This window comes from Herpailurus yagouaroundi, unplaced genomic scaffold (genome assembly GCF_014898765.1).
Source record: "Herpailurus yagouaroundi ecotype Mexico unplaced genomic scaffold, PumYag 160, whole genome shotgun sequence".
Classification (NCBI taxonomy): domain Eukaryota; kingdom Metazoa; phylum Chordata; class Mammalia; order Carnivora; family Felidae; genus Herpailurus; species Herpailurus yagouaroundi.
In genome coordinates this window covers 22,978,354-23,005,477 of record NW_024412401.1, presented here as the reverse complement: position 1 = coordinate 23,005,477, position 27,124 = coordinate 22,978,354, and the positions used below count along the sequence as shown (strand labels likewise).

The 27,124-nt window shown below is 49.2% G+C and overlaps 1 protein-coding gene across 2 annotated transcripts in view; it reads left to right on the top strand.

The window, feature by feature from the left end:
* The first annotated feature begins 24 nt into the window (after positions 1–24).
* Positions 25–27,124, top strand: part of SHB (SH2 domain containing adaptor protein B) — a 136,003-nt gene continuing 108,903 nt past the window's right edge. Inside the window, exon 1 of one of the 2 annotated variants that reach the window (XM_040481748.1) lies at positions 25–1,328. In XM_040481748.1, the coding sequence (XP_040337682.1) occupies positions 615–1,328 (714 nt within the window). In that variant the 5' untranslated portion in view covers positions 25–614. The remainder of the gene's footprint in view (positions 1,329–27,124) is intronic. The other variant, XM_040481747.1, reaches the window with a different exon arrangement.

The window sequence follows — 27,124 nt, the reverse complement described above, 5'->3', positions numbered from 1 at the left end:
CACACACGCGGCGGTTCGGGAGGCGGCGGCGGCAGCAGCGGCAGGCGCCGCCGGGACGGGCACGGGCGCGCGGCTCGGGCGGGCGCTGGCTGCCTTCCCCCGTCGCTCGTTCGCTCTCCCTCCTGCTTGCTCTCCGACTGGGGGCCGGGCTGCCCCCAGCGCTCTTGGGAAGGAAGAAGGGGGGGCTGAGGACGCCGACAAGTTCCCGTAGCAGCCGCAGATTCCGGCCCAGGCGAAGGCTGCGGTTCCGACGGGGCAGGAGCGCGCTCCGCCGCGGAGCGCACGGCCAGAGTGTACCAGACGGGGGGCGCCCGGGCCTTTCGCTCTCCTTGGGGCCGCGGGCCGGGATCCCATGAGACGCGCCCGTGAGGGGCGAGAGATCCGAAGCCGGGGAGGCGCGCGGCAGAGGCGGAGGGCGGTGCTGCAGCTGCTGGAGGCCAGGATCCGCCGGCAGGAGGCGGCGGAGAGAACTTGAACTTGGCGTCGGGAGCGGGCGCCCCGGACGCCCCCCGCCGGGGCCGGGGCGCCGAGGGACCTGGGCCGCAGCGCTGCTCTCCGAATGGCCGCGGCGGCGGACCGGGCTCCCGCGCCGCGGCCCTAGGCGGCCTCTCGCCATGGCCAAGTGGCTGAACAAGTACTTCAGCTTGGGCAACAGCAAGACCAAGAGCCCCCCGCAGCCGCCGAGGCCGGACTACCGCGAGCAGCGGCGCCGGGGCGAGCGGCCCTCGCAGCCCCCCCAGGCCGTGCCGCCAGCCCCCGCGGGCGCCTCGGCGTCCTGCGGTCCGGCCGCCGCCTCCTGCTTCTCGACCTCGTCGGGATCGCTGCCCGACGACAGCGGCAGCACGAGCGACCTCATCCGCGCCTACCGCGCACAGAAGGAGCGCGACTTTGAGGACCCCTACAACGGGCCTGGCTCTTCGCTGCGCAAACTGCGCGCCATGTGCCGCCTGGACTACTGCGGCGGCGGCGGGGAGCCGGGCGGGGGCCAGCGCGCCTTCTCAGCCTCGTCCGCGTCGGGCGCCGCAGGCTGCTGCTGTGCCTCCTCCGGCGCAGGCGCCGCCGCGTCCTCGTCTTCGTCCTCCGGCTCCCCGCACCTCTACCGCAGCAGCAGCGAGCGGCGGCCCGCCACCCCGGCCGAGGTGCGCTACATCTCCCCGAAGCACCGCCTCATCAAGGTGGAGAGCGCCGCGGGCGGTGCCGGAGACCTCCCGGGGGGTGCCTGCTCTGGCGGCCGCACCTGGAGTCCGACGGCCTGCGGTGGCAAGAAACTGCTCAACAAGTGTGCCGCCTCGGCCGCGGAGGAGAGCGGGGCCGGTAAAAAGGACAAGGTAAGGCGTCCCTTGGTCTCATCCCTGGTTCCTGAGACACGGTGCGCGTGGGGAAACTGAGGCAACGCTCTGGTTCCTACATCAGCTTGGGGCTAGGACCCTGAGGTCAGGGATCCCACGCTGCTTCCCAGTTCTGCCCCCTCGCACGCGCTTAATCCTGGATCCTCGGCTTCCTGACACAGTCTCTTTAGCTGCTGTTCCTAGAACGTCCCCTCTCTGGGCCCACAGCCAGGTGCCCCCTTCGGAAGTAGTCTGACGGGAGCATCCTACCAACCTAGACCAAGAAAGACAGCCAGCCCTTCCATCCCCCGAGGACTGAAGTCTGAAAGTCAGAGCTGGCACGGATTTAGAAGAGCATTTATTCTTCTTTACCCCGTCCCCCCATTCTGTGGATGGGAAACTGAGGTCCAGAGCTGGGAAGGGACTCGCCCGATATTACACAGCACTCTTGGTGGCAGATCCGGACCGGCTGTCTTTAAACGTGCATCTGTAAATTCCTCTAAAAGCCCTGCCCTGCCCCACCCCTCGCGCCAGGTTGCCAAATCCGAGCGGCCTTTTGTACTGGAGCTGCACCGGGAACCCCCACGCGTGCTTTTCCGGTTGAAATGTGCTGCCTCCAGGATCTCTCCACTTCGACCAGTCTGTTGCTCCCGCCGTGCACAGAAGGGGGTCCGGTCAGTCAATCCTTCCGGCTGGAAGGAGACTCACCCCTCCACTCCTCACCTCTTCCTTATCCCACCCCCTACTGTACCGGGAATGTAGGGGATGAGTTTATGACAACCCCCCTCCCACCACACACACACATATTAGGCCATTTTGATCCCTCTCTTTGAAGCAGACCAGTTACAGCCAAACTGGGCCCCCACTCCTCCTCCTTCACACTCCTGTGACACCCTCCCTTCCCCATAAAATAATACTTGTTCTGCCTACTTATGGTGGAAGGCAGTGTTTTGATTATATCTGAGGCCCAGTGCCCTGCGATGTCTGTCAGGCTGACGTCCCTCTTGTTTTCCTCATCACCCCCACATTTTCCCAAAGGTAAACTTTTGCCCAGGCGTGGGCTGGGGAAGACTGATAGAGAGTCTGAGTTCCTTTTAGGACTGGATGTCCAGACAGAAGGGAGACAGGCTCCTACCTGCCAGCTGGTGCTTGGAAAGGGATCTTTTTGTTTTCCAAGCGGGAGGACTAAAGGGATCCCCCTCTTTTAATTTCTCTGCTTGGCTTCTCTCTTAGGCCCCAGGTCCTGAGAGTCTCCCCTCTCATCTGGGTCTGCTAAACGGTGGGCAGTCAGTGGAGGATCCCACCTACCTCTGGGACCAGTTAGGGGGCACACTTCTGAAGCATGAACTCTGGGCTTCCTACAAGAAGCTGGGAGCCAGGTGGTTCCCCCAAGTGCTGCCTTGGAGGAGGGGGAGGTTTCTCTGGGAGCCTCCAGGATCAAAGGCTTAAGGCTGATCTGTGAGGGAAACACCAAAGAGGCTCTCTGCTGCCTTATGTATGGCTCAGGCTTGGCTAGGTGCTGGCTTGGGAGACTCTGAAGTTCCCGGGTATTATGGTTGGTTTGAGCAAGGCCCCACCAGTGAAGGTAGAGAGATTCCCAGTTAATGGTGCTGACCTTCTGTGTCCCCTGTGTTATTCCATGACCACCTCCTAGGCGGGCAAATCCTTCTCTCTCACTGCTTGTGGTTCTGCTGCTTGCTAAAGTTTTCTTTAATGGCTTTCAAAACTTTAGTAGGCATTTTCTTTCCTAATTACAATTAAGACTATTTCAAATACTGAGGGAGGGATAATGTGTTTTATAGCTGGAATGTCAAATGTGTTTAAGAGTTGGCTTCGTTCACCATCATGTTATTTTATGGGTCTTTTCTGTGCCCTCCTCTATTGGGTGCTGGAGCAGCCCCCCTTGAATTTTATGGCCCAGGCTGCAGTGCTAACGATGAGTTCTGTGATGGGAGTGCTGTTACAGCAGTGGGTGAAGTGGAGGTGGTCAGGGAGGGCCATTGTGGGGGAGGGGTGGTGACGATGGCTGGCTGCCGAGAGCTTGGCACTTTAGGGGATGCCTTTGTGGCTGGTATCGAGAGGTTAGAGTTGTGCAGGACCCCAGAGGGGCATCAGGACCCAGGTTAGGAAGGACCTTGTAAGCTAAGCACAGTGAGGACCAGTGAAGGGATTTAGCTGCTAAGGGAGGTTAGATTATTTTTTTTTATCTCTCTTCACTGCATTTCACCTTACTAGGTTGTGACTTTGAGACCTTTGGTCTTTTAAGAAATTGTTCTGATCCAGAGACAGGAATCACAGCTACCAGATGTTCTTTTTAACCAGGAAGAGGGGAGGCAGCCACAGAGGGCCACACTACACAGTGGTTCTCAAACCAGAACTTGCAGTGCTCTCTAAAACACTGATTCATCAAGCCTGCTGTGGGTCCTGAGAATGTGCATTTCTAACAGGTTCCCAGGTGATCTTTGCTGCTGATCCTGGTATCACACTTTTGAAGACCACTGATGTAAAGTGGCTTCTCCTTAATGCTCCCCCTGGATCTTCTGATTGGAACTGTTTTGGGATGCAGAGACTCTAGATCCCCTCATCTCTGCCCTCTGTGTGGGGTTGTCTCCTCATCTGGGGCCACCACCCATTCCTGGTCAGGCAGTCAGATCGCAGCCTGGTTTTGGCATTATTTTCAGCCAGACAGCTTTTGGAAGCCCGGGCATACTATAGATCACCCCTGAACACCTCGGAGACTTCCTTCTGCCTCTCACACATGGATCCAGGAAAACCCACTTCTGGTACCCCATTTAATCTCAGGCCCAGCTTCCTTCTATCAGTTGTTGGGGATAGGACAAGAACCCATAAGGCTGTTGAATGCCTCCCCACCCCCCACCCTGTCTGCCAGGCTCTATGTTTGTTTTTAACATCAGGCCTCAGTTGGGAGTTAACTGTGGTGTGAAGTAGAAGCTGTTGGTCCACAGATCCTCCTTTTCGGTGCCTCCTGTGCCACCTCCCACCATAGGGGTTCCACCTCTTGCCTCCCTCAGTACCAGAGCCTCTCTGTATCACACACTTAGGCGTCGTTTTATTCTCCCAGTGAGTTCTGTAGTGCACGTGCACGCGCACACACACACACACACACCAAGCATCCAGTCTTGGGTTTTTTCCCTTTTAGAATCATGTGGAAGAGGGGAAGGAGTGACAGCTACAGAAGACTTGTCAGTAATTTCTAGCATAAGTCTCTAGAGGAGATTGTCATACACTGTCTTCATCATTTGTTTCCCCGGGGTTTGTCTTGGGGAATTTCTTGAGGTCTTTACCTAGGAGGCAGCTTTGAGCTGGATCTAGAGATGGAACTGGGATTTTCTGTGCAGGGGAAGAGGTGACTGCATCCTGCATCACTTCTGTGTCAGTGCTGTGTATACGTGTGTGTAAGTTTGCATATGTAAATGTGTGTGAGTATATGTGTGTACCTGTTCATAGAGAATCTCAGCATGGAGTATGTTCCTGAAAACCAAAGCTTTCTTGCAGTGGGCCTCCCTTAGTGAATGGGAGATGACGTCAAGTAGGCGGGAAGCTGAGTTTGGACCCCACAGGGAGTCCTTGAAACTGGTGAGCCAGGAAAGGGACAGACTCAGAACTATGATTGAGCTGTCACAGTGGGGGATGGGGGTGGGGTGGGAGAGAATGGGATCAGAGTTGAGGGACAGTTATAGTCCAGGTAAGAGGCTGAGAGAACCTGAGCTCCCCGGAAAAGAAAATGAAACTTTAATAGATAGAAATATTATTCCTTCAGGTTGTCTTTATTAAAAACTAACAATGACAAAAGAAGCCAGTAACTTGGTGGATCTCCCTTTGTGCAGCCAAACAGGTCTCATCCCGTATGTTTTCTGCTGAAGTCTTGTTTCTTTTATCATAATTAAGTAAATGTTTCCACCACAACTGAGAAAGTCAAGATACATGATGACATCAGTTTCCCAAGTTTTAAATACATGCTAATGTGTACCAACACTTTATATTTTGTCAGCATCCACAGGGTTGAGTTAAATAACACGTTTCTAAAGAATAATATGTCTAACCGTTTTTTTGTTTGTTTGTTTGTTTTTGTTTTTAAGATTCAGCAAACAGTTTCTGAATGGCCTGCTAGACAAGGGATATTCAGAGAATAAATGGTGGTCAGCTTTCCAAGAAGGAAGCTTCTCAGTTTGCAATTGAATACCAGCTTTGCAGAGGTCTAGTCTGGGAGACAAATACAGCTAGAGAGACCTGAGGAATGCCAAGACAGAAGTGTGTGCAAGGGACTGGTAGGGCCTCGAGTTATGGGAAGTCAAAGAGAGCTTTCAGGAGGAGGAGGAGGTGATATTTGAGCTGACTCTGGAAGGATGAGTGGGAATTTCCTAGGCCAGGAACTGGGGAGGAGGGCTGTCCATGCAGAAGGGACAGGGCAGCTTGTGCCAGGGTCTGAAGGCTTGGGAAAGAATGGTTAGAGGCTCAGCAGGGCAGGTATTATGGGGGATTGCAGAGGGGGTTAGAGCCACAAAGGGAAGAGGGTCTTTCATGTCCCTTGCTGGGGAGTTGCAACTTGTTTTTTGGGGCTTTTTCACACGAAATCATTGATGTGTGGCTTGACTGAAGCCAGAGTCAAACATAAGTTGTCAGTTTCCATTTTGGTTAACAAAAGGTAAGAGCCAAAGTTAGTGTCTGTGGTTTGGCTTGGGATATTCTTTTCTTTTTAATTTTTTTTTTAGTGTTTATTTTTTATTTTATTTTTGAGAGAGAGAGATTGAGTGTGAGCAGGGGAGTGCAGAGAGAGGGAGACACAGAATCTGAAGCAGGCTCCAGGCTTTGAATTGTCAGCCCAGAGCCCGACGTGGGGCTCAAACTCGAGAACCTGCAAGATCATGACCTGAGCCCAAGTTGATCGCTTAACCGACTGAGCCACCCACGTATCCTGAGATACTCTTTTCTTTGAAGTCCTGTCCCTTGAAAGTAGTGTGAGAGAGATGTTGCATATCAAACCCATTTTTCTCCATTGAGTCCCCAGAAGAGAAATCTGTTCTCTAGGCTTTGTGCTGACCACTTAATTGGTCATTTAGTCCTCACAATCACACTAGAAGAGGTTTAGATACTGTATCAGTTAGCTATTGCTGCATAACATATAACCCCAAACTCCGTGATTTTAAAAACTAGGGGTTAGCAAACTTTTATTAAAGGGCCAGAGGGTGGGTAATTTTAGGCTTGAAAGCCAGTCTCCATCACAACTGTTCAACTCTGCCCTTAGAGCTGGAAAGCAGCCATAGATGATATATAAATTAAAGGGCATAACTGTGTTTCAGTAAAGTTTTGTTTACAAAAATAGGCAGCTGACCTATGGTCTGTAGTTTCCAACCCCTCCTTTAAATGATAAGCCTACTACATTCAGTTGACCAAAGCAAGATACAATGCCAGCCAGGATTCAAGGAGAGAGGAGGAGGGTCACCTGGGTGGCTCAGTCAGTTAAACGTCCCACTTGGGCTCAAGTTGTGATCTCACGGTTCCTGGTTTTGAGCCCTGTGTCGGGCTCTGTGCTGACAGCTCAGAGCCTGTAGCTGCTCCGGATTCTGTGTCTCCTTCTTTCTGTGCTCCTCTCCTACTGATGCTCTGTCTTTCTCTGTCTCTCAAAAATAAATAAATGTTAAAAAAAATTTTTTTAAAACAGAGGAGAGAGGAGGATCTGCATAATCTCATGGCAAAGGGCAGGGATACAGGCAGTCCATTAACCGAGGCCTTCAATACTATCCATCTACCACAGGTAGTATTACCCTTATTTTATAGATAAAGAAACCGACGCCTCAGGGTTAATGACTTGCTTAATGTTACACAGCTACCAAGTGACAGAATCAGGATCACATCTGTGCAGTCTGAATTCCAAGTTTATATGCTATTTATCAATTTGTTGTACTATTCTCTGTGATTAAAATGGAGGTAGTAGGGCTCTGATATTTACTGAAATGTGCGTTGTGTGTCTCCTCCTCCCTTCACTTAATGTTCCTCTTTCTCCCCTCTGCCCTAATTTCCACACCATTCAGTCTGGGCTTTGGTGGTCCCCAGAAGAGACCCCAGAGCTGGCTTTTCTCTCTCCCTCCCGCATCTGCCTCCGAGGTCCATAAATGAGATGTTAATGAAGCCCTTGAATTATTTTATAGAGAAATTCTGTGCGCGGAGTTGGTGCTTCTCAAGGGACAGCTGCACAAAACATGTGCCTTGTAACTGTCATGTCTTCTCAAATGAGAAACACCAAGCATTCCCTGCCTCCAAGGATTGGTGAGGCTGTATGTGCTGTTTGGGGGTGGGGATGGGGGGGAATAAATAAATAAATAAAAATAACCAAAAATCTAATGGTACCTTGAACTTATCAAAAAGGAACCTAAGTTTCCTTAAAGGAGATCAGGTGACCATCCTCTAATCTGACAATCTCGGAACAGGACTGATTTCCCCCAACTTAACCCCCCTAAGACTTGACCTCATCCTCTCCCCGCCCCCAAAACATTCTGACCCATAAAATAGACGTTAAAGAGCAAATTTGAAACAGGTGTGGCTTCCTCTGGTCATTTAGCAAAGCTCAACTCGCCTGTGTCAAGCGCTCCCCTGGGCAGTTTATCTTGGGCTGACTTCTAGATCTTGTGCTGAGACAGCCAAGAGGTAGTGGCCTGTGGGAGAAGGGGGAGGTCAGGCTTGGCCCTAGAAAATAAATTGGGATGTATAACTTTGAAGCAGAGAGCTGGGATGCTGGCTGGCCGATGGCAGCACCTGTTGGCATTCTGAGCGGTGGTGGTGGGTTTCCTGCTGGATGGAGACAGGATGCAGTGGTCTCTGCCATCCTGACTTCATGACTTCTGTTTGGCCTGTGTTGACGAAGGAATTGCCATATGCAGGCCACTGTCAGGAGCTGTGTGGATACAGGGATGAACCGGGGGGTATGTGGTGCCTACCCATAAGGAGTTTATTGGTAAGGACACAGGAACCAGGTGAGAATACAGATTTATGTGGCGGAATTTATCAATAAAGTGGTATGGGTGAGCTGAGAGCCATTCTGGCACAGAGGCTATTCTGGGCAGAACCTTGATTCCTTGGAGGTGAAGGAGAAGCAGGGTGAGGACGAGAGAAGCGGAGGAGTCTTGGAAGAGGAGGCATTCGAGTAAAGAAAGAGTAGTCACTTCAACTGAGGGAGCTTTCCACGATAGTATTATTAGCCAGTGCGTGTACTCTGAGCCAGACAATGTTCAGTGTGCTTTATAGGCATTAACTCTTACTGTACGCCAAGTCTTCTGAGGTAGGTGCTACTGCCATTCCCATTTTACATATGAGAAAACTGAGGGACAGAGCTGTTAAATAACTTGTCTGAGGTCCTACCACCGGTGAGTGGCAGAGATGAGATTTGAAACTGGATCCAGAGTCTTTGTCTTTGGCCACTGTGCCATACCCCCTCAGGCTGCGCAGTCTCATGCCTGAATTTCCTCTGCCTTATTTGTGGCTAGACTTTATAAAAAGCCCCTCTGTTAGCCTTGTAGGAGCAATTGATTCCTACATTTATGTAAGTATTCCATAACTTAAGAGCACTTTCATACCTGTAGTTAATTTGCTTCATAGAGTCAGTCTGTAAGGAAAATGCTATAACCCCCATTTTACAGATGGAGAAACTGAGGCTCTGGGGAGGTGTGGAGGTACTTCACAGCAGGTACTGGCTTGAGTCAGTGGCCAGGCTATGGACCTTCTGTTCTGAGCCCAGTGCCCTTTGTGCTGTGGGTGTGGAAGTGGTTTGGCCAAAGCTCCAGTCCACAGGAAGGGTGACAGCCTGATTGATTTCCGGTTCTTTCCATGTTTTGATTCTGAAATACTTTACTGAGACCATTAAGGAGCATCGACAGAGGACCTTGCTTCCACAATGGAATTTTCCTTCTCTTCCTGTTTGGTATTTTCCAGTAATATTTCTATTAATGTTTCACTTTCAGAGGCACTAGCTTCCTGAGAGTTTTTCGCTTTCTCAACTGCTGAGCCAGGAAGAATTGAATTTTCCTCTAAGCCATTCAGTTCCTTTCCATTTTCTCCAAGGGGAGCGCTCTCTGGATTTCCCATTATGCTGTAGAGGAAGGATCTTGGAGGTGGGTCCAAAATTGGAGAGAGAATTAGTCAAGGCCTTGGGGAATGACTCACACCCTGTGTTTTCCAAGCAGGACTTAAGAGTAATGGTCAAAAAGGGGCTCCCCAAGGTCCACAAGGGGAGAAGTAACTTGACAGGTGGGTGGGGGGAAGCGGATATCACTGGCCCACTGCTGGGCCTTCACTTACAGGCTGGACCTCCAGTCCTCAGCTGGACCATGAGAGCTTATATCAAGACTTTTCTCCCCATTCATTCATTCAACAGATATTGTTGACCACTGCTTATGTGCTGGGGATTGTTCTATTGAGGTACTGGGGATAAAGTGGTGAACAATACAGATAAAAATGTGTGCTCCCTGGGGTACCTGTCTGGCTCAGTCAGTAGAGCATGTCTCTTGATCCGGGATTGTAAATTTGAGCTCTACATTGTGCAAAGTGTTTACTGGAAAATGAATGAATGAATGAATGAATGAATGAATGAATAATAAAATCTAAAAAAAAAAGTTTGTGCTCCCCTGAGTTTGCTCCCTCATGAGAGGAGTCAAGCAAATACAGTGTGTTGGGTGGAGAGTGTGAAAGGTAAAGCAGGTTAAAGAGGCTAAGGTGGGCCAGAGTTTGAGATATGGTGCAGTTTTAGATGAGTTCTCAGCTGTGCTGAGGATGTGAAGGCAAGATTCCTATGGTTTCAAGGGCAGGGCATTCCGCACAGAAAGAGCAGTCAGGGCAGGAGCCCAAGGCAGGAACAGGACCGGGGGCATTCAGGGAAATGAGCATGACTGGGTGGGAGAGGTGGGCTGGGGAGGTGGGGAAAGGTGGGCCAGGGAGACTGAGTATGGTGTGCCTTGGGGGCACTGGAAGGGTCTCTCACTTTAAGTCTGAATGAGACCGTGAGACAGGGAGTGGAGGGTTCTGAGCAGAGGAATGATGGGCTCTGACTTGGGTTTTGAGAGGATCACTCTGGCTGCCTAGCGGGGAACAGCCTGGAGTGGGGTGAGCAGGAGGCCAGCTGGGGCACCTGTGAATGTTGGATCAGGGGTGCTAGTGGTGGGTGAGGAGAAGACACCGAGCTCAGGACACATCCATAAGGTAGAGCTGTAGGATTTCCTGACAGATGAATGCCACGTGAGGTATGAGGGGCAGGAGAGTCAAGGGTGACTCCGAAGTTCTGGCCTGAGCAATAGGGAGGATACCAGAGGACAGTCATAGTTAAGCCTTGATGGGCTTGACCCAGCAGCTCAGTCCTGGGGCTTAAAGCAGGACACATTCTGCCTCCCAGGGTTCCGGAGAACCTGGAGGAGGCACGGGTGACCTCCGGTCCATCCCGGCTGGGGAAAAGCACCCTATATGGGAGGTGGGTTTGGAGGAAGGTGCAGATGGGACAATCCCAGACAGAAGGCATCCTGTCCACAGTGGTTGAGATCAGAAGGGGAGTGCTGCTGGGTGCATACAGGTGTGGCCAGAGCCTGGGACTCGCCTTGGTGTGACTGCCGGTGATGGAGGAAGGTGGCAGGAGTTGTGTGTAAAGGGCCTCACTTGCCACTGGTCTGAAATGGCCCCAATTCTCCAAATTCAAAAGAAGCAACTTGCTGTGTTGCATGCCTGAGCCGGACACTACAGAAGGGCAAAGATGAGTGCCATGGTTATGTCTCCAGGGACAGGGCTGGAGCCTGCCTGCTTTGCTGAGCAGAGCGTTTCATTGCTGAGCATTTGTGATTGTTGGGAAAATTCCCCCTTCTATGGGGCCCAGCAGTACGTGGGCCACAGGGAGGAGGCAAACAGAAGTAGGAGGAATGGGGCTTTCCTGGTTTCTCCAGGCCATGACTAAATTCTGAAAATGAAAGTGACTAGAAAGTTCTTTACAGTGAAGCTTCACTTTTTTTTGGATGTGCACTCCCAGAAAGCCAGACAGCCCCATAATCCGTCTGGTGCATTCCAAAGCCACGCATGTGATTTGGAGCCTGCGTGGCATTTGTGGAATGGTGCAGCCTCTACCTGCTCTCTGTGGGGGCGGTTGTGAGTTGGCAGTGTGCTAAGGCAGTTCCTTAGAACCACAAGCTTGGATTTTTAAATATGTTTCAACGTTTATATCTGTGAACTTTTTCTCCCCCTTTTAACAAAACTAAGACAAGTTTGGTGTAGAAAATGCAGATAAGCAAAAATAAAATAGAAACCAACTCAAATTCTATAATTCAAAGAAATCATCATTAGCATTTCACTATTTTTCAATTAGCCATTTTTTCAATGCATCTGTCTATACATTTTTCCCAGCACAAAAATTAAGTAATATTGTACGTATTTATTTTCTTTTTGTTTAGAGACATGGAAAGATGTCTCCATTATCTTAAACATTCAACAACAGTAATTGAATATCTATATCGTATTCAGTTAGGCTTTCCATAGCCTTCCCTAATTTAACAGTGCTCTAACGACCATCTTTGTAACAGAATTCTTAGCTTAAGTCTCTGATGGTTTCCCTGGAACTGAGGAGGAGGATTGTTGGGTAAGAAGAGGAAAATTTTGATATGTGCTTTCAAATTGTATCCTAGAAAGATTTCACACATTTACGCCTGTTTTGCTCTAATCCAATTTAGTTTCATTTGTAATTTCTTGGGATACTGGTGTCCATGTGCTTTGACCATTTATGTTTCTTTTCTAAAAGTGTATACTTATATCTTCTGTCTGTCCTTTCTACAGTAGGGTTTATAGGTTTGTTTTGTTTTGTTTTGTTTTTTGTTTTTGTTTTTGTTTTTGTTTTGAGAGAGAGAGAGAGAGGGAGGGCAGAGAGAGAAGGAGATAGAATCCCAAGCAGGCTCTGGTGGTGTCAGCGTAGAGCCCAACCCAGGGCTTGGACCCACAAACTGTGAGATCATGACCTGAGTCGAAATCAAGAGTAAGTCGCTTAACCAACGGAGCCACCCAGAATGTCCCTGTGGGGTTTAGGTTTATCTTTTTATTGATTTGTAAAAGCTGTTTGTGGATTAAGGATGGCAGCCCCTTACCTGCCATTTGAGTTGCGGAATAGTTTTTATTTACAGATTTATAATTTGTGTTTCAGTTCTGTTTGGAGATTGCTGTTGCTTACACCGAATCATTTTCTGTTATTAAATAACTCCCAGTGGTCTTCATGATTTCTGGAGTATGCTGCTTAGAAAAGTCTTCCTTACTCCAATGTTAATCTGTATTTTCTTCTAATAGTTTGATTTTTTTTTTTTAACATTGAAATCTTAATCCATCTGTAGTTTGATTTCAGGGTATGAGGTAGGGTTTTAATTTTGTTTTTCTGAATGACCAGTCTGTGTCGGGGCATCTTCTCGTTTCTTGCTCAGTGATCTGTATTTCTTCAGGTGCCTTTTTAGGCTTAAATATTTTGACTGTCTCGCCGTAACTGAGTTTAGGTCTTATCAGCCTATTATGATAATGATGATTTCACCTTGTCTTCATAAAAATGACACCTTGTGTCTGCAGGTACCCATGTGCTTATTACACATTCAATTTCTGACACCTGAGGGAAGTAACTGGGTATTAGCGCTTCGTCTTTGGATGCCAGGTGTGACACTGTGGGCGGGATGAAGCCAAGAAAGCCTCAACCCACCTCTGGTGGAGTCGGCATCCCCATCCAGGATCGGGGGACTGGATGTTTGTATGTATTTGGGGTGACCACATTCTGTGTTCTGCCCTACCTGTGGGGCCTTATCTGGGTGTGTCTGCTTCAGCTTTCATATGATGACTTGTGGAGAAAGGGATGCAACATTCAGTCATCAGTGCAGCGAACATTTTTTAGATACCTACCATGTTCCAGCACTAAGCTAAGCCCTGTGGACATTCAGAGATGAGTAAGCCCCGTGCTCATCCTCAAAGCCTGGGAGGGATATTGGAAAGGCCCAGGGCTGTCTCCAATGCAAGACAGAGTTCAGTGCCAGGATAGAGAGACAGGTGTAATGACTGAGTGGGGAGGAGAAGCATTGGAGCCCAAGGTGGGCACAGGCAGTAGTGGAGCTCTCTGTGGGTAAAAGAGCTCAGACTTGGGGCATGGCTAAGACTTGAAGGTGTGGCATATGAAGACTACAGTATTTTGGTCACTTGGATGTTTTTCACACCCGCCAAAGTCCAGCTCAGGTGATAGGACTTCACAGAGTTCTCCCCTCATCCCCAACCTTTCCTGTCCTCCTTAGCCCAGGTGTCCTGTGTCTTTAATCAGCAAGAGACCCTTTCTGAACCCCTGCTGCATGTTCCTCTTTCTCTGGCTCAGGCTGTGTCAGGATAATCCATCTTGTAGTGTCCGCTGTGAGGTTTGTGACATTAATGAATTGGTGTTGATGGCACAAATTAAGTCCGGGAGTATTCACCGGGAATAAACCAAGAAAAAAATGCAGATTTTTGAACACTGAAGAACATTTTTATGGTCCTAAGAGGCTGAGGGTATCTACCTAGTTCATTGTGTGTTATATCACATCACTGAACCCTAGACCAGCCCTCATAACACATTAGAATCACCTGGGGAGCATTTTTGAAAATTTTCAGTTCCCCACACTAACTCCCATCATGGCTCCCTGGGCATCAGTATTTTGGGAAGCTCCCCAGATATTCTGATGCATGGCCAAGGTTGAAAGCTGCAGTCCTGGACCTTAGTTTAGAATTCCAGGGGAGCCTGGGGATCGCTCAGTCCAACCCTTCGGCATCCATGCCTAAAAACCTCCAGTGATGAAGGGATTCATCACTTCCCAGGCCACATAACTTACCCACTCCTTTGCACAGCTGGGCTTGCAAGGTTTTCATTTTTGGGTTTTTTTTTGTTTTTTTGTTTTTTTTCTGTTCCCTCCAGCTTAGCACAGATTTGTTGAGTACTTGGTGTTAACAGGAGCTCTGCTGGCTGACTTCTTTCTCTCTGTAGACTCTACTTTTTTAGTTGGACTCCTTGAGGTCAAGTAGAACCAGTCTAACCTTACTTCTTCTACATGATGACCCTCAGATGTGTGAGACCCTCAGATGTGTGATCATATCTTCAAAGGCAGAGGGAAGCTGCAAGTTGTAACAGTTCCCCATAGAGCCAGGTTCCCAGCCAGGACACCCACTGCTGAGGGCAAGTACCTTCCAGTATTACAAGTGTGGAGGGCACTGATGGACCCCAAGTCCAGGACATTCCTGGGCAGGAAGTGGCAGGCTAGACCAGGTTCTGAGTGGGTGGCCTGAGGTTAGCGCTGAGGAGTGAACAGTGCCAGTGCATGACCCAATGGGGAGCAAGGTTGGATTATCAGGGGGACTTGGGGGGTCCAAAGCAAAGAGTAAAGGAGCAGTTAGGAGTAGCTTCCAGGGGAGCAGGTGGGATCTTGCCACCCAGGACCTCAGTCCCAAACAGGTAGAAGTAGAGCAGAAATTGCCCAGATGAGAGCGGCATTGTGTAGGAGGCTAGGCATTCTCTGTCCTGGTTCTTCGTCTTTTGTGGGGGGTAGCCAGCAAGGCCACGAACCACAGGTGCCCAGAGCTATTGATTTAAACACTGTGAAACCCTAATGGTGTCCAACCGTGGTGGTGTGAAATGAGCACCAGCTTTGGGGTCAGAAGTCTGGATTCAAGTCCTGGCCCTGATGCTTGAAAGCTTAGTAACTTGGGGCAAGTGATTAACTTCCAGGCCTGGAATGCTGCATCTGTCCTAATGTGGGTTTAACAGTAATAGATGGTGTTTCCTGACTGCTCACTCCATGCCTTGCAGCTATGTAACACTTTCCATGTATGATCCTCACGCCAGGTCTTTGATGTGGTCCTATTAGAATCCCCTTTTTTAATGTGAAACATTTTGGAGATGAGGTCCAGGGGCAGTACACAGGTCATTGTGAGGCTTTAATAAAATCATTTGTTTAAATGGCTGTGCACAATGTCTGGCATGTAGGAAGAGCTTTATGAATGTTTTCATATTCTTTTGGCCACAGTCTATCCTAGGCCTCAGCCTGGAACTCTGGGCTTCCTATAGTCACAGTCAAGACAGTGGGGCTGCCCTGTCTAGCTTGGTAAGGGCATCCTCAAAAAGTAGGCCTGTCCTTATTTTGATGGTCAGTTTATATTGATCCATGATACCTTGCAGTGGGAGAGTAAAAGTAAAAACTATTCCTGGGTCATCATCCTGTTCCAAGTTCTTTATATAGATTAATTCACTGAAGTCCACAACACTCCCTAGGAGGTAAATTCTATTAAAAAGTCCCATTTTACAAATGGGGAAACTGAGGCAAACAGGGCTTTGTTGTTTGTTTTGTTTTTAGTACCTTGTCATAGATGATGCAGCTACTAAGAGCTGCAGATGGGGGGGCCCCACGCAGTTAGTCTAGCTTCTGTCTATCCTTAATCTCTGTGCTAATAGCTATAGGGCACATTGACAGAGGTCATAGTTCTATATCACCTGGTGGTCTCAAAACCATGATGCCAAAGTCATTTACAAACCAGAGATTTGTAGAGATTGATAAAGCTTCTGGTTTGGACCAGGTACTCTCTATGTGTTCTCAGGATAATGCTGCTGAAGGAGAATTCAGAAGGCTTCATGGAGGACGTGGCACAGAACTGGGCCTTCTTGAAAAGGGAGCATTTGGGTATTTGGACACTGGTGGGTGTGAGGAGGGCATCAGGGGTGGGGGGCACTGTGAGCAGTCTCAAGTGATGGAGGGAGAGGCAGTGAGAAGGTGCAAGGGGAAAGACGCCAGAATGGGAGCCAAGGCCAGGTGTTGGAAGTCCTGAGGGCCAGACCACAGAGTGTGCTCTTTATTCTATAATGGAAAGTGGTAGAGCCAGGGGGTAACAAGGTCAGATCTGTGCTTTAGGAAAACCGGTCTGTGTGCCGCTTAAGAGGACTGGTTAGAGAGGGTGGGAAGGGGGAGACCTAAGCGGAGCTAAGAGGTGGGGACCCCAGTTAGGAGACCTCAGATGCCTCAGGCAGAGGGAGAAGGGCCTAACCCCAGTCTGGATCCTCAGGCTGCAAAATACCGTGACTGACTACTCAGGCAGCTTATGATGACACCGGTCAATGGAGGAAAATTGAGCACTTGTCAAGCACAGTTTTGCCTGGATCACCTCGTCAGTAGCCGAGATGCCTTGTGTGTGAGAGTTTATGAGTTACCCGGTCCACCGGGGCCTTTGTCCGCATTCTGTCCGTCAGGCACATCTTGTGCCAGGGGTGCCCCCTGGGCCTGGGCTGGGAATGGAGGTACATCTCCACGTGTGGTCCTGCCAGTGGGAGAGTCAGACCAGAGGTCTTGTGTGAGTCCGGCGGCACCTCAGCTGGTTGTTGCTGCAGAAACGCAGAGCAGGCAAGGGCAGAGCCACCACATGGGCAGCCTATCCCTGAGGGAAGCTGTGCAGGTGGCGGAGATGGGGGAGGGGGCAGTGTTTGTTCTTGGGGGCCGCAGAGCTAGTCCCCCAGTCTTGGACCGAGGCTCACTCTGCCATCGGATGGCGGCACCTCACAGAGTTGGACGTTGGGGCTGTCCATAGAAGGTAGAAGGAAGTCATGGTAAAGCTGTGAGTGGTGTAGCTGGAGCCTTCAGAAGAAGGGAATGCAAAAGGGAGAGGAGAACGCTGGGGCTCTGGCCAGTGCCAGGATGCTGACCTTTAGAGGACGTCCTCTGCAGGGAGAAGCTCTTTGAGAAGCAGTGAGCGCTCAGGAGCCATCAGGTCCCCAGAGGGGAAGAAACATTAGCCTTGATGAAGATGTTTGCTGGGCTCCATCCAAGGATCCCCTGAGGATCACCAACCAATTCCTTCCGCATTCAATACTGAATCAGAGAGGCCCCTCTGGCCAGCAGAACATTCTTTCTGAGCCCAGAAGAGATACTTTGTAAATAAATATCCAGGAATAATGTGCCATCAGTCCAGCTCAGGGGGCTCCTGCTGCATGCATGGGGCACACATTTGGGGAATTCAACTGTCAGTCAACTCCTGCTTGCTGAGCTTCTGTGGGACTCAGGATCCATCTGAAAGCCATCTGTGGTGTGACTGCCAAGTGACAAGATGGTGGGAATTGGTGTCATCACTTCCTAGTCCCCCACAGGATGGCTGAGAACATTGTTGAGGCTCAGATCACTCACACACACACACACACACACACACACACACACACACACACACAAACACACAGGCCTTGGGCCTGAATGTTGTCAAAGTGCAGACACCAAACCCAAACTTGCTACTGGGGTCTTGCCTTCCTTCCCCTTGTCCCACCCCATCCTGATTTCTGTCTGCACTCTTGTTCTGATTCTTTATCACCCACACACTAGGACAGAAGTGGGCCTCGTCTTGAAAAAGCTGAGGAACTTATCTCTATCCTTTATTTTGAGAAGGCCTTAAAGATTATTAGACATGAAGCCTCCAGAGGAAGCAGAAATTGCTGAATGTGACAGCTCGCAGAGGGATGCTGATTAAGCAGCTTGGAAGTAAGAAGCTGTAGTCAATGGATAGGGGTGAGGGCTCATTCTTGATTTTTTTTTTTTTTTTTTTTTGTACGATTCACTTCCTCTCTTCTTAAAAAAGAAATGCCCTTTTTACACCTGTCTGATCCTTTGTGGAATGGTAATCCCAGAAAATCTCATAACCCTTTGCTCTTGATGGTTTCTTCTGGTTTTACCTATTTCTCCACAACCTCATAAGCACTTCACAGTATTGGATTCTGTCAAGTTCAATGGCTCAAGGTTTTGTTTGCACTCAAACATTTCTTACTCTGAAAGTAAATTTCAGTTTTACACTTACAATTCAGAGTCATTTTATTTTGGACATTTCTGATGGCCACCTTATAGTTATGGATGGGAAAGGGACTTTAGCTCTGTAAAGGGTACTGAAACAAAACAAGAAGTTTATATGTTCTTATCTTCCCCCAAACTTTTTGTTTAAAAAATTCAAAAAGGGAAATCAGGGCTTCCCTTGAAGGAAGAAGCCAGGCTTCCTTAGATCTGTGTATTTGAATTTCAAAGGCTTGTTTGAATGTGAAAACTAAGGACATCTTGCCTTCACAGTCTAAAAATCAGAGACTACTGAGTTAGATTATCATTATAAAGTTTATTCCTATAGTCATTAGGGGCATGACCTGTTCTACTCTTTAGTTCTTTAGTGGTAAACGAGAATTATCCCCATTGCTGCATTGGTCCATGACTGGATGGTCAAAACATTGACAAACATTCACAAGTGGATCCAAAATCATAGGGTATGTCTTGGGGATTTGTACCAAGCCGTGTGTGTTGCAGATTCATGCATTGATTTTAGAATAGCCACATAGTACCTGTTCAAACGCTGGCCTAGGGGCCTGTGAGAGAAGCAGTATAGGACAGTGAAGGAGCACTGCTCAGGCTTAGTCTGGATTCGGAATTGAGGGTCTGTGACTTTGGGCAAGTTGCTTGACCTCTCTGAGCCTGTCTTCCCATCTTTAAAATGAGAGTGCTCATCCCTATCATGAGGTCAGCCGTTGAGGCTGCTGTGAAAAGACTTAATAAATTAAAGTTACCCTAGAAGTGTTGTACACTTGGTTCCAGGTCAGAAAGAGTAACAGCAGACAGTGAGGGAACAAGACAGAGAAGCTGAAAAGTTGCTGCTCCATGACCCAGTGTGTGCCCTGATAGGAATTTATCCTGAGGATAGAGTGAAGAGAGTCACAGTGACTTAGTTACCGGTAACTGACAGCAATTGGGAAAATGAAAAACTGGAAATCCCCTAAATACCCAAGCATGAGAAATGTCTAGCATGTGCCACATGCTAGGGGAGAGGGCCACAGCCAGCCAAAGTGGAGTTGAGTGACTCAACTGCAGAATAGTCAAGAGGGGAAGGGGTTAGATATAAAAAGCTAAATATTTGTATTCTCCCCCCTACCCCATTCCTACATACCTGTGTAGGAAAAAAGCTGTAAGTAAATAGATCCAAATGTGAACAATGGTTGTCACTGGAAGATTGGGTATTTTTTCAGATTTTAAAAACAAACATTATTTAATGGCAGAGATACTTTTTGTTTGTTTGTTTTTTGGTTTTTTTTTACAAGCTAATGGTATCTCAAGTGCAGAGGAGAATGAGAAGGTAAGCCAATGCAGGCTCTCTGCCTCTCAGCCCTGCCATCTGAATGAGTTGTTGAACTTCAAAGCCAGGGCTGAGAGTGTCTCATTGTGTTGGAATGTGGGCAATGAGGATCACAGGAAGTGGTGACAAGCCCTTTGTTATATAAGCTCACCAGGCTTGCTCGGTGCCAGCACTGGCCCTTGGTGCTCCATCAGGGCATCATCTGTCTGTGTCCGTGGTCACAGCCTGAGCCTGGGCAGGGACCTATATTATCGGAACTGTGCTGCCAGGCACAGGAAGCCACAACTGCACACCCTCTCTCCTTTAACTGCCACTGGTGCATTGGGCTATTATTCCACGAAAGGAGAAGGGCCATTGTGGAGGGATTTACTGGCTTTATTCCCGACCTGGAAGGTATGGGGATTTTCCCTTACCCCTTTGGAAGGAATATATCCTGGCTGCCTCTAAAAGCCCAAACAACCTGCTTTTCATCTGCTTCTGTTTCTCTGTTCCTATTTGTGTGTGCTGTGTTTACAACTGTGGTTGGCTGAAGGGGTTAGCTGGGAGAGGGGACTGTTCCCTTGGGCTGGGAATGTTGCTGCTCCAAAGGCAGATTGCAGTTTTTCCCCTCTGTTAACTTCCCTGTAGGAGGCAGGCAGAAGCGGGCCTTGCACATGACAGGTGCCCAGTGAAGCCTTGCAGTATTGAGGAGTTTCCTGTATGGAAGGGTGTCTGTGTGTATGTGCTTGTGGGTAAGAATTGTAGAATATTGCAATGAGAAAATATCTTGCTCTCATGCCTGAGATTATGAGCTGCTTTTTTTTTTTAAGATTTTATTTTTTATTTTTTAAGTAATCTCTACACCCTACGTGAGGCTCGAATTTACAACCCCGAGATCAAGAGTCGCATGTTCTATAAACTGGAGCCTGCCAGTCGCCCCAGGCTGCTTTTTATTGAACACCCATTGTATGCTGTACTCTGTTGGGTGCTTTAGGTACATCAAATCACTAATCCTCCCGGGAGCTCTATAAGGAGGATATTATCCACTTTTCACATAAGGAAACAGATTTAGGTCAGGGGGACATGGTCTTCCTTGTTTTCGTTGACATTCCCATCTTATTGGATACCAGGGACTCCGTTCCTGGAGAACATGTACTCATTTTTTTTTTTTTTAATGTTTATTTATTTTCGAGAGAGAGCATGCAAGCAGGGGAGAGGCAGGGGCAGGTGAGGGACCGAGGATCCAAAGCAGGCTCTGTGCTGACAGTAGACAACCTGATGAGAGACTCGAACTCACAAACCATGAGATCACGACCTGAGCTGAAGTTGGACGCTTAACCGACTGAGCCCCTGTATTCATTTTTGATGTACCCCTGAAGCTCCTGGCTTAGAACCTGGAACACTATAGCCACTCTGGATAAAAGCCACCATGGCTGGGTGACTTTTGACAAGTCCTAGCCCCTCTCTGGGCCACAGTGTCTCCATGTATAAAATAACCAGCTGTTCTTCTCTATCACAAGGCCCTGTCATTTTCAAAAAAAACTTTCCGGGACAGCCATCCCCCCTGTAGGTTCCTGTGGAATGTGGTTGGTCTTGTAAGAAGTAGTCACAAGCAACTGAGGCTTTTTTACTGTCAGGCTCGGGCCCAAACATCAGATGACTGTTGTCCCCAATTAATAAGACACAAGGAATAAAGTTGCGTAACTTTATAATGAAACCTCATTTCTCACTGTGGTTTCAATTCATCCAGCGTCTAAGGCACGCGTCCTGCCCCTGGCAAGCTCGCATGTTTCATTCCTTGGCGCAAACACCCACCTTTTCACCTGAATTAGTTTGGAAAAGCCTTGGGCAGTTTCCAGAAATTAAATCCAGAGGATGGAAGGTTTACCACCCCAAGATGTTCAAAGAAATGTGTGGCCTCCTGTGGGGACCCGACTCAGAGGGGAGCCCAGAAGGGCTTTGGGGAAAAGTATGTTGCCTCCCAAGGTGGTCACTTTTTCTGGTTGGGTAAGTTCCCATGTGTGTCACATAGGAGTCACTGAACTTTCTGTAGAGGGCCAGCCATTAAGTGTTTTAGGCTTTGGGACAACTACTCATTTCTGTTTCTGTTGCAGCTATTCATTTCTGGCCTTGCAGGGCACAAGTGGCCAGAGACAATAGATAAATGATCAGTTGGGACTGAGTTCCAATAAAACTTGACTACAAAAATAAAACTTTGCAGACCTCTGGTCCAGAACCTTAGGCATGGGGCTCCTGGCTGGCTCTTCAGCAGAGCATGCATGTGATTCTTGATCTTGGGGTTGTGAGTTCAAGCTCCATGTTGGGTATAGAGATTAGTTAAAAATAAAATCTTTAGGGGCACCTGAGTGGCTCAGTTGGTTAAGTGTCCAACTCTTGATTTCGGCTCAGGTCATGATCTCCCGAGTTTGTGAGATTGAGCCCCGTGTTGGGCTCTGTGCTGACAGCACAGAGGCTACTTGGGATTCTCTCTCTCCCCCTCTCTCTGCACCTCTCCCACTCATGTGCACGTGCGCACGCTCTCTCTCTCTCTCTCAAAATAAATAAATAAACTTAAAAAAAATAAAATCTTTTAAAAATTAAAAAAAAAAAAACTTAGGCACATATCTTCATAATCATAGCCTATGTTCACTTGTTCCTTCTGTGTTTTATACAAACCTGTTTTGACCTCCTGATTGTATGGAAGTCCCCTCCCACCGCCTTGCTCTTACAAGCCTTCTCTGACCTAGACATGCCATGAGATCTTTGATCATTACTTAGTTGCACAAAAGTTGGCCATGTTCTCATGTCAAAAAGTTTGTCCTTTTTTTTTTTTTTAATTTTTTTTTCACGTTTAGGTATTTTTCAGAGAGAGATAGACAGAGTCGAGTGGGGGAGACACAAAATCCAAAGCAGACTGCAGGCTCTGAGCTGTCAGCACAGAGCCTGATGTGGGGCTCGAATCCACAAACTGTGAGATCATGACCTGAGACGAAGTCAGATGCTCAACTGACTGAGCCACCCAGGCACCCCCCAAAAGTTTGTCTTTAAAGATGCATCATATTTTCATACAACTGTGTGATCCTGTATAGGATCTCTTTTTGTATAGTCTGGTTCATTATAAATGTTTAGGAAATCGATATATTATCAGATGGCTCACTATTATAGCCTTTTCAAATGCTGTCAGAAGAAAAACCTCACACCTGACGTCCTATAGTGCTTAAGTCTTGACTCTTGTGGTTGGTCCTTCATCTTCTGTCTTTCAAAAGTGACTCTGGACGTGTCATTTCTTAAACACTCTTCATTGGCTTCTATCATGTCTAGACTCATAGCATGAAGTTCAAGCTGACCCTTATCTCTCTGAAAGGCTTCCCACTGTTTCATGTTTCCTGGCCCACCAGCTGGAAACCTCTTGCCTTCCGCCAGGATTTTACCTACATGCCCCTCTATCTTTACATGTATTGTACCTTTTTCCTCTTCATCCTCCCCAGTCCAGCTCAGCTGTCAAGCATTCAGGAAGCTTCCTGGTCTCCCACCCTTCCTTTCTCTATGTACCCACGTCCATGCCACTGGCAGGAGCTGTCACACATGTCGTGGCTCCAGGACAGCAGCAGTGAGAACACCCCACGCAGCCTGGAGTGGGCCCAGGAATGCTCATCAGATGAGCGGCCTCATCGAGGTTGATTGAGGGTCCAATGTTCTGTGACACCCCAGGTCCCCAGATCTCCAGTAACTCCAGCATAGGGCAGCTCCCCAAACCCCAGGGCCCTCCAGAGCAGCCAGCACACTCTAATGATAGGCACCTGGTAGGCCTCCAGCAGGCAGAATGGCTTTGGTGCCCACCTTTCTAGTGTGGTAGTGAGCTTTATAGGTGAGTGGGTAGGTGGGCATCTGAGAAGAGCATCTTCCTCCTTCCACAGGGGTGGGTGGGAGCAATAATAGCTACCAAGTACTGAACACCTCCTGTATGCAGAGCTCTAAGCTAGGGGCTTGTGTGTGATCTGCACAGGCTTTGGGATGATGGAACCCAGGGATCCTTCAGCTCCTTTAGCATCATTCCCAGCACATAGTAGGTGCTCAACAAAGATTTTTTTGTTTTTATATTTTATTTTTTTATATTTAAAAATTTTTTTTTTTTTTTTTTTTTGAGAGCGAGAACACAACCCGGGGAGGGGCAGAGAGTGAGGGAGACAGAAGATCTGAAGCAGGCTCTGGGCTGACAGCAGAGAGCCCGATCCGGGGCTTGAACTCACGAACCTTGAGAGCATGACCCAAGCTGAAATCAGACACTCAACCAACTGAGCCACCCAGGCGCCCCACAACAAAGATTTTTTGCATGAATACATGCATTAGACCAGAAGGAGGTTTTTCTGGAAAGATTTGTGGCCAGATTGAAGGGCCACAAATGCCCTACTAAGGAGTTAGTTGAGACTTCAGCCCACAAGGAGTGGGGACCCAAGGACAGGTTTGTGTAGGGAGGGACATCTGCATAACATGTGTCGCGCTTACCCCATTATTTGCCCTTTCCGGTGTGGCTGAGATGCCAGATAATGAGGTGTTGAGCTGCACAAAGCTTCCTTGTGCCGGAGAGAGGCAGGGCTGGCCTTGAAGCCAGTTGGCCACTGGCCTCCTCCCTATAATTTATGTGCAGTGGCAGGTTGGAGTGGGCTGCCCGGCAGAGCCAGGGCTTGCCTGCCTCTCCAGGTCGCCGCCTCAGCTTGCTGGCTGCAGCACAGGGGCCATGGCCCTGACGCGAGGCCTGCCCCTCTGAGCCTTCCCTGTTGCCAGCGTGTTCTGAGAGGATTAAAGGCGCCTGCCCAGCTCTCCCCAGGACTTGCTGACTCAGCTGATGGTTCCTGTGGCAGGGGACGGTAGGGGGGAGTACTATTGACCTTCAGTTTCTATCCCCACCACATTCTTACTACACATTTCCAGGCTCGGTCACCTTGGGCTTCCCTTGCCTAAAGGCAGCTGGCCCCACAGCTAAGTGGTTTTGCCTGTCTGCCCTCAGAGACCACTTTTCCAGGGAGGATGCAGCTCACTGTTTTCAGACTGGGAAATACACAGTTAAGATGTCAGTCCCTGGAGTCTAAGTATGTAGAACCGTTAAGTCGTTCACGGGTGTCGGGGGGGAGGGGTGCAGTTAGCAGTTCAGTTCCCTGCACAGGTACTGGGGGAGCCCACTGGCCTGGGCAGTGGAGAATGTAGAACAGGACATTATGGAGTAGGTAGGGAGAAGGAAGCCGGGGGGCAGGGCAGCAGACACCAGGCTTTCCACTGCATGGCAAAATGGTCACCATTACAACGGAATCTGATTGATTGATTCTGGGAAGGGGATGGGGCAGGGTTCTTGGAAGAGGTGGGAGTAGGTCTCAGTCTGGCCCTAAAAAGTGGCTGCAGATAGAATGAGTACTCCAGGCAGAGGGCACAGTTAGGCCCAAATCATGGAAGTGCATGCAGGTGGGTCTGGTGGGAAAGGTGTGGGGTTGGAACTCATAAGGAAAACAGGTGGGACTCTGGGTGATTTTGCAGAGAGAGGCATTTGAGTGGCTCCAAGGACCTGGCCAAAGAGTGATGTGGTTCTGTGACATTAGTAATGGGTCTGAGGGGCCCCTGTTTGGAGCTCCATTACCATAGGGATGCAGGGAAAACCTAGGGCCCGGCTCATAAAGGGAATTAAGAGGAATTTGATTTCTAGACTGGGCTATGTGTCACCCCAGGAAAGCCTGCTTGGCCAGGCTGGACATGAGCCCCTGCTGTTCTGGCTGTGGCATCTGTTTCCTTGGGCTGGCCTTCGAAGAGCCTGTCACGGTGATTTCTGAGGGAAGCCAACAGATGGGCAAGTTGGAAATGCCTCTCCCGCTGAGGCAGATCCTTTCTTACGCTCCCAGCTGAAGTCGGAGGCAGGGGAGCACTGGCCCCTCACATGGGTACTTGATAGTTTGCCCTGGGCCCTCACATTTGTGTTGTCTCGGCCACTCCAGGAGGCAGAGCGAGCGGGCCTCCTGGGGTAGAGAACTGAATGGCTGGAAATCACCCAAAATCAGGGAGCCCCTTGAGCAGGGCTGGGCCTCCCCACTCCCAGCCCAGTACATTAGTCATCACACAGCACAGTCCCTTAGTAATTAAAGGGCATATGCACAGTTTGGAGTTGAGGTTTGCAGTTAAATGACAACTGGAGATAATGGGTGATTTCACTAATACATACTAAGCTCCTACTTTGTGCCAGGTGCTGTGCTAAGCTCTTCTTTGCTTCCTTCTTGCAACAACCCTTGTCATAGGTATTTTTATTATCCCCAATGAGGAGACCCAGGCACAGGAGTTTATTGAGCAACACGTGCAGCACCCCAGCACAAGACAGACATGGCATTTGATCCCATGTGGTCCCACCATGGGCCTGTTTAACCCAATGCCCCAGTGCGTTTGTGAGGCCAGACATGGGCACGGTCCCCTCGTCTGCCTTGGCACTCCGAGCATGCTTTATAATTAGAACAGACTGCAGCTCCTGTTAATGACTTCCTCAGGGGATCCATACTCACAAACTCGGGAGAAAATTGAAGAATGAGAAAGGAAATAGGTAGAGAATGAGGTTGTTTCCACCGAGGCCCAAAGCACTATTCATAAAAAGTGTATTTGAAAGCCAACTGCGGCTGGCTACGTTTTGGTGATCCACAGGCGTCTGCCGTGACTCCTTCTCCGCTGTGCTTCGTGGGTTCAGTACCGGCCCACCTACGACCCTGTCCTGGAGGACAGCTGACATTACATGCCTCCAGTGAAAGCACAACTCTTCTCTGGTTACTTGGCTTCTCAGAATCTCTGAGGGCTTCCCACTGCCTTCTGGAATAATGTTGAGTTGCTATAACCTGACATTCAGGGCCCCCCACAAGGTGGTCCCTGTCTCCTTTTCCTGCTATGCCAGAGAACGTCCTTCCCTAAACTCACTGGATTGCTTTCTTTTTTGTTGTTGTTGTTTAAGATTTTATTTTTAAGTAATCTGTACCCCCAACGTGGGGCCCAAACTCACAGCCCCAAGATCAGCTAGGCATGGGACAGGTGTCTTCTAGATCAACCTGGTCACCTTTCTCCAGTATGGCTACTTTCCATCCCACCCCTCACTCCCCCCACCCCCCATACTTCATCCCCCCTCACCCTGCTGAGCACATGGTTCCCCTCCACTTCCAGACATTGACATGCTCTCCATTTCCAATAAAGCCCCAAAGCAGAGCCCTCAGAATCCACCCCAAACTCCATTTCTGTGTGTCTTTGCTGTGCATCCACCACCCAATCTCTCCAGCATTATTGCCTGGTCTCTTTACTGCTCTGTCCCTCACTTCCACACCTGCCTCCAGATGCCTTACGCTGTTGCTCCCACCTGAGCCCGGGGGAGAGCTGCCCACCTGCCCACTCTCACTGGTGTGGAGCACAGTGGCCAGAACAGCTTTTCAGGAGCTTGTGTCTCATCCCCTCCAGCAGAGTGGTCAGAACCTGTGGACTTGTCCCCTCTCTGAATCTCCTCCTCTGTCTCACACGGTATAGGTGCTAGTGCATGTCCGAGGAGGCACCCTTCTGCAGCCGGCTTCAGTGATAATGGCCTCCTTGACCTTTGTGTAGCTTCACACACATGGTCTCATTACCTCCTGACAGCCCTCGGGTGACTG